General features: G+C 38.6%; 1 protein-coding gene across 1 annotated transcript; it reads left to right on the top strand.

Annotated features, from left to right (window-relative positions):
• Positions 1 to 253: 253 nt before the first annotated feature.
• On the top strand, positions 254 to 6,001 carry RSL1D1 (ribosomal L1 domain containing 1). Its single transcript, XM_074886165.1, has 9 exons — positions 254 to 328; positions 416 to 555; positions 1,329 to 1,467; positions 2,084 to 2,232; positions 2,403 to 2,504; positions 3,107 to 3,200; positions 3,287 to 3,415; positions 4,176 to 4,379; positions 5,468 to 6,001. The coding sequence occupies exons 1-9, from the start codon at positions 293 to 295 to the stop codon at positions 5,810 to 5,812; spliced, it is 1,338 nt and encodes a 445-aa protein (XP_074742266.1). The 5' UTR covers positions 254 to 292; the 3' UTR covers positions 5,813 to 6,001.
• Positions 6,002 to 7,627: the final 1,626 nt, after the last annotated feature.

The raw sequence follows: 7,627 nt of genomic DNA, 5'->3' as shown, positions 1-7,627 counted from the left end.
CATGTGACCGCATGTGACACTGTGACCGAGTACCGAGGGCTGCGCGACCCTCTGGGCCAAAGCTGCCTCCCGAGGAAACGACGCCCGCCGCGCCACGCCGCTCGCGGCCGGACCCCAGGCGCCACGCGGGCCGCCAGCGCCTCCCGCCCGCTCCCGCGCGGCGCCCGCCCCGCGGGGAGGAGCGCAGGGGTGGGGCGGAAGGGCCGGGAGCCCGCCCCCGGACGTGCCCCGCCGTGCCCCGGAAGGCGGCGTGTGCGCAGGCGCGGCGGCTGCACGTGGCGCCGGCGGAGCCATGGCGGGAGGCCCGGACCATCTGGAGCGCGCCCAGGTACGGCGGGGCGGCGCGGCGGGACGGGAGCGCGGCCGGGCCGGGCCGGGCCGGGCGTTAACTCCGGCTGCTGCCGTGCTGTTGCAGGTGAAGAAGGCGGTGGAGGCCCTCCTGGCTTTCGCCAGAAGCAAGGCCAAGAGAAACGCGCAGCTCCTCAACGAGAGTGAGAACGTCCACCTCCTGGTGACGGTGTGGAAGGTGCCGCGGGTGGCACAAGTCATCAAAATGTAAGAAATTCACCCTCGGCCCTGTAGTTACAGGGGTTGCTCCTGTCCCTTGGCTTGGAAAAGTGCACTTAGGTGATTCTGAGCTGAAGGGATCCGACTGCCGCCACCGTGTCGTGGCAGTTCCCGAGCCGAGAGCGAGAACTGTCGGGTCAGGCCACTGTTTCACCCCCACCTTCGGTGCAACCGGCAGCTCGGCTGTGCCAGCTTTATGCGCACAGAGAGCACGGATTTTGTTGGTTGCCAGTTAAAGGTATGTGCCGTTCAGTCCTGAAGTTGAAGAAAAGAAATCAATCTCTTCTTTGTCTTAACCCACCACCGAGTAATTAGAAAGACCCCTGCCTCCTTCTTGTGGTACCCCAAAGTGAACATGAATTACAAGTTTTCTTTTAAACTGTAATTATGCTATACTGAGAAAGCTTACATCTATTTATCTGGGCCCCAATACTACAGAGACTTGTCTGTTGACTGGATGCAGCCATGGTGTAAAGAGGGGAGAATGGATGGGCCTCCTGCTCCCAGGACCTGGGGTCACTGCTCCTGGCAGGACAGATGGATTCAGCAGGGTATCTGACTGGAGACATGATATATGATTGTTTAACTTTTATAGTTCTGTGTGCTTTAAAAAGCATAGGTTCCACCGAAGACGTTCAGAAGTTAACAAAGACCAGAGTCTGGATACATAGCTTCCCTGTAGTACTTGTTAAAGGACCTTGTTCAGGAAGAAATGTCTCTCCTTTTAGACATTCCCTATGCATCTCATATTCTTCTTGTAGACCACTGCCCCATGGCATCCGACCAGAAACAACTGAGGTTTGCCTCTTCACAAAGGATGAACCAAATTTATCAGCAGAACAGACTGAAAATCTGTACAGGAAACTTTTAATCCAGAATGGAATCAGAAGTGTTAGCCAGGTAAGAGATATATGATGCTATAGTACAGTAGTTATTTCTTTCCTCTTGTACCAATGAAAAGAGAGAGTAATTATTGTCTTCTGCTGTTTAATATTCTAATCTCAATGGTTCTGAGTTAATCATCTCTAGTGAGATTTTTCTATTAAAACTAGTTTTTTCTAAACTTCAAAATTTACTCAGAGTAATTTCTTTAATTTGAAACAGGATCTTTAGCAATCAGATGTAATTGCTAGATAAATGCTCAATACTATGTTTGAGTAAGCAACTGGGAAAACTCACAATGTAAAATATTTGAGCTCTTTGCAGCTGGATTGGATTGTTTATGCTATTAGCAATAAAACTAGAAAATAATCTTATTGTTGTATTTAACCTTGATTTAGATGTTACCTTGTACTCAAGTTCTGTTTGGTGATTTGCAGTAAATATGCAAGAGATCCATATTGTTTGATTCTTAAACCAAAACATACTGTGTCCTTTTTCTACTGGTTGTCTTCAGCATTCTAAAATAATGCCCTATGATAGACTATCAGTTACGTGAGTTAATTCTGTGCAGTTCTAAGAAATACTCTAGGCTGCATTTTCAGCAGTGGAGACTAAACTGTTACTTGCATTGCAGATCATCTCGTATAAAACTCTCAAAAAAGAGTATAAACTATTTGAAGCAAAGCGTCGCCTCCTGAACAGATTTGATCTCTTTCTGTCTGATGACCGAATTAGAAGGCTCTTGCCCTCACATCTGGGAAAACACTTTTATGAAAGGAAAAAGTAGGTCTTGAAATTCTGTGCATCCATTTTGCGTTATCTTTTTTAAGATTAGATTATTCTTAGTAAAGTGTTGGTTGGCTTGGGGGGTGGGGGTTGGTTTTTTTTTGTTTGTTTTGACTTTTTTAGTTGGTTTATTTTTTTTTTTTAATTCCCCCCCTTTTCTTTTTTAGGGCACCTTTATCTGTAAACCTGAAAGCCAGAAATCTTGCTAAGGAACTACAAAAACATATCCAGGGGACTACGCTCCCAGTTACCAACAAAGGGTGCTGTTAGTAAGTATGAGTAGATTAATACTTCACTTGAAGGACAGTCGTACCTCAACTGTAGGAATTTTAAGTGAGTTATTTTTATTCCATTAATGTGTGAAGAGGTTAATGGTCACCATTCCAGATGTGGGCCATTTTGAACCTTAATCTGTATAAAGAAATCAGTAGTTCTACTTAGTAAGAAGTTTTAATGTAAATTTTAGCTTTAGTCTCTTTTTCCTTATACCTAAGAAATTTCTAGGCATCACTGTCAAACAGCATGTACAATCTTAGAAAAATACTACTGTTAAATTAGATAAAAATTACTTCCAAAATACTCTATTCTGGTAAGACTTTTTTAATTTATTGTGCATCTAAAAGGATCTAAATTGGTAATATGATTAGTAATATAAGGCAGAAGTTGCATATCCAAATACAGAAAGGTTAATACAGGTAAATCTATTCTAACTGTTATTACAAAAGACTTCTGCAATAGCCAGCCATCCTTTATGAAAGTTAAGATAATTGCAGGTAAGTGGGCTTTTTTCATTTCTGGGTATGCCTAAAAACAAGTAACTTAAAGAATGTTTATTTGCCCACATGTAAATATTACTCTTCACTTCTTTCAGTACAGCACGTATAGGTCACACTGGAATGAAAGCTGAGGAGATAGTAGATAATACCATTGCAGCAGCTGAGGTGATTGCTAAGAAGTTACCGAAGGTACTGCTGATTGATAGCATTAAAGCCAAGTTGCTTCATAATTCAGCCTGTTATTTTTACATAATATACTGGTTTTGTTGTTCCAGAATTGGAAAAATGTAAAAATTCTTCACCTCAAAACAATTAAATCAGTTGCACTTCCGATTTTTACTGCAAATATTTCCAACTTGGATGAGCTTGACAGACAGCCATCTCTCAAAAAAAAGGAAGTAAAGGTAAACAAAAAAAAAAATATTCAAACTTTCCATAAAACCAAATTGACTTCCTTCTGTGCATTATAGTGTGTGATTGTTGGGTTTAAATGTTTTAGTAGTTGATCCCAGGCATGTATGGCTACAAATGGGCTAGGCGCTCCTGGCTCTTGAGTACTTCAAATACTCAGTAATACTGATGAAATTATGGAAAATCCCTGATAGGTTGTAAGGCAAACTGGAAATAAGTAAGGTGTTTCTAGTCCTAAACTGGAGGGAGCTGAGATTCATTCTTAAAACTTCTGCTTGCATTGTTTATTTGTATTTGCCTTCTGAAAATACACTCATTAACATATACATGGATTCAGACTATCCATTTGTTGGCTAATCAGTGGCATCTGAATAATTCACAAGCTCATATATTTGTATATATGATAGGGGGTTTGCCTGCTTTTCAAAAAGAAGAATATAATCAGCTATTCCTTCATACTGAGTCCTGCTCATTGTGTTCTTTTGTCTAAAATAAATTTGGAGCAAATATATTCAACATAAAGACTCTAATCTTGACATTATTATTGCTTACTTATGAGCTAGTTATTACAAACTTCTGAAAGTAATGCATTTCTTCATATTTTACATATGGTTGAGCAGTCCAGGTCTATTGAACAAGAGTATTTAAATAAATGTTGCTAGACCGTCATATTTTTAAGCATATTAAAATAATTATTACAAATTTAGAAATGTTATGGGGATTTGTCTGAGATGTACTTCCAATTAATTCTAGAAGGGAAAGAACAAGAAACCAAAGAAGGCAGCTAAAAAACAAAATTCCAGTCAAGTCACTTTGACAACTGAAATTAATGCTGCTGCTACCACCCAGGAGCTTGTGATAAAAGAAAAAGTAGTAGTCCAAGAACCAGATGATCATGATGATGAAGAAATTCCACAACTGGTGCCTATGCAAACAACCAGCTTAGCTGAGCTGACGGTAATTGCTTAATAATATTGAGAAACTCACGTTTCAGTTAAAACTAAAGATTTTGAACTGTTTAAATTGTTCATTGGTTTGTAGGGAACGGTGTGTGTTAACACAAAGTGAACTGGATTTTGTTGTGAATATATCATGAAACCAAGGACTGAGTGTATGGGGAGGGGTGTACCTTGGGGAGGTGGTTAGTTTTGGGGGTTTTTTATTTTTTAGTTAACCCTTTTTACAAACAAAGGAAGACAGTGGTTATTGTCCTTTTATGTATTTTTCTGAATAGCAGCAATTTTGTCTAGGTCGAATAACAAGCCTGAAGTCAGAAGAAGGGGTAAATGATTGAGAAACAGCCTTATACTTAATCAAGTAAATCGTAAAATTTTTAATTCAAGATTTCTTGCAAAATTAAACTTTAATGTACTTTAATATATCATCTTCTGCCTGCAGGGCAAAACTTGAGGAAAAACAAGTAACATTCTCTAGGATAGTAAGATGCAGTGTTAACAATCACAGAATATAAATTGAGAGCTAGCAGCTTGCATGAAGTACTTTATGGACTTACTGTCACCAGTATTGGAAATGATGTGGATCATGTCATTAACATGTCTGCAAAACAACCAGACTCATTTGGATGAATAAAACAGTAACATTTGGGAATATGTGATGGACTCTAGGGAATACTAGGCCTAGTGCTCAGATAAGAGTGGAATCAGTTTGTGTGTGTACAGGTGGACTTCAAAGAGAACTGATCTCTATTCAATCTATTAAGTCTGGAAAAGTGGCAGAACAGGACTGTGGTTTGAAGCTCTGCCAGCAGAGGTCAGTGACTTGACTGGCCAAGAGGATCCTTGCATCTCTTAACAAAATACTAAGAAAGTAAATAGATTTATTTTTTCATTATTTTTCATGATTTAGTTATGTGTTTTATCCTCTGCTTCTAGACTGAAATAGGAACAGATTATTTGGGCTAGGGTACAGTTCAGTTGATAGAAAACGTTTGTCATCTATAATGGTTTTCATTGATACTTCTTCTTGAAAAACAGTAAAGATGTTTCTTAGGTAGAAAGGTAATTTTTTTTGTGTGTTAAATATAGAAAATGGAACCAAGTCCAGATAAAGGTGACAACGTGGGCGAGAAAACTAAAACACCGCTCCGTAAGAGAAAGAAACAGCCTCTAGCTCTGGAGACTCCGAAAACAAAACATAAAGTTACAGAAGAGTGTGCAGACTCACAGACATCACAAAACCAGACAAAAGCCAAGCAGCTCAGCATGCCAAAGGAAGCAATAAAGGAAAAAGAGATGAAAAAGACTCCCAAAAAGCCTGAAGCAAAGTCTTTTGCAACACCCAAAGCTGTCAAATCAGTACAGTCAACAAAGAAGTCTTCAAAAACTCCAAAGCAAGCACCCAAGAAAGTGCGCAGGCTACAGTCAGCATGAATGTTGTCTGTTGTAACACATTTTATATAGTCATTCAGTGGTGTCTTTTTAGTAAAAAAGTATATTGATGAAGTAAAACACCTTCTAAAGAAAATCTGATCCCAACAGCTTTTTTCACTGAGATCTGTAATGATTCATTTCTGTTTCCTTCTAATTGAAGAGCTGGAACAAATAAACTCATGATCTTAATTGGCTCTATTTCTTGCCTTTTATCTTTTCCTAGCCCAAACTAAAATCACTCAGATTCTTTAAGTGTCAAAGGGCAGGGAGGGGACTATTCCAGGACAAAAAGCTGAGAAACGCAAGTGACATCTTCCTGAAGCATATCTTAGTACTGGAACACAAGGGCTAAAGCAAGAAGCATGCATACCAAAAGCAGCCCTTTTTTAAAACTGTAATAAACAGTTCCAGATATTTAAGTTAGCAGCCTGATAACAAGCCAAACAATGTATGTTTTAGCTATTTTAAGGTACTGTATCTTTGACATTACAATCTTTATTTTATTTAAAAATTGAAGATGGAAAGAACAGAGCAATGAACTATAAAAGCCAATTATGGTATGGACAGTAAAATTACCAGTCTTAGAACTTGTGGTAATACAATTTTATTGTATCAGGAGCCTCATAATTCTGAATTTAAAAAGGGGACTTTGGTTAAATTCTTTCACAACATTTTCAATAGTACTATTTGTCCTTAGCTAAGGTTTTAGGATTTTCTTAATAGAAAAATCTGTCTGTTAACTTTTTCTCTGTTAAGATTGTAGAATAACTTTTAAAATATGGAATTGTCAAGACATATCTGAGCTCTTAAAGCACTTGAAGAAATACAGACAGTGCTTTCTTTACATGGCTCATGTATGCTTGCATTAAGTGCTTTGTGGAGCCTGGGTAAAAGCCAAAATTTTTTTTCTGTATCATTAATACGAGTGAGTTCTCATCCTTTTTAGAAGTACTGAAAGCAGAGTGGCCATATGGAGGCTGGAAGGAAGAGGAAGTCAATAACTTTCAAAGTATCAACATTCTCATTAAAAAAACCCCCTTTCATTATTAAAATCTGCTGCAAGAATTAAAACTAAACTCTTAATTAGGTTAAGGATAAGCTTCTGCAAGGACTCTTTGATTTTATTTGAAAGGTTTAATAAAGATACTACCAAAATATTTTCTCTAGTAGTACACATTGTGGTTGTTTTGACTAGAATTGATTCTATATTGCTCATTTGTTCTCCATATTTATATTAAAGTGGGAACTAACTCATATTCTTCACAGAGATAAACTGGAGTCAGGAAGCAGGTCTTTCAAAAGACAGCACTAAGTATTAGAAACTAAAACTACAGTGAAACAAAGTGGAGCTACCTTGCAACTTACTATTCTACTGAAGCCAAAGTGCCTTTCTTTTCCCCCCAAAAAAAGTCTGCTGAACTATTCCTTTTGCAAGAGAGGAAAAACTTAAAAACTACATTAACTTCTACTCTGATTTATATGGCTGGGTGCTTTTTTTAACAAAGAATCAAATGGAGGTATATTCAATGTGTAGTAACTTCAGCGGTGTCATGTTTTGAACAATACTGAGCTTGTACTGAAAAATAAATTTCATTGGACAGATAAATACGGAAGAAAAATACCATCTGTCTAGAGAAAACATAGACTAGTTTCTGCCTGTAGCTGGTCTGTAAGCCTTCTGCCATGCTTACAGAAATCACTATATTTGTATGCATGTTTGGTAGGACAAGGGTGATAATGTAACTTTCAGATTAGCCCTTAAGTTCAGCATTACTGGGAAGAGTAACAGCTAATAATAAATGAAATATCTGAATA

This window comes from Strix uralensis, chromosome 16 (assembly GCF_047716275.1).
Source record: "Strix uralensis isolate ZFMK-TIS-50842 chromosome 16, bStrUra1, whole genome shotgun sequence".
In the NCBI taxonomy this organism is placed as follows: domain Eukaryota; kingdom Metazoa; phylum Chordata; class Aves; order Strigiformes; family Strigidae; genus Strix; species Strix uralensis.
Note: the sequence above shows the minus strand (reverse complement) of the source record. Positions and strands in the feature narration are given on the sequence as shown.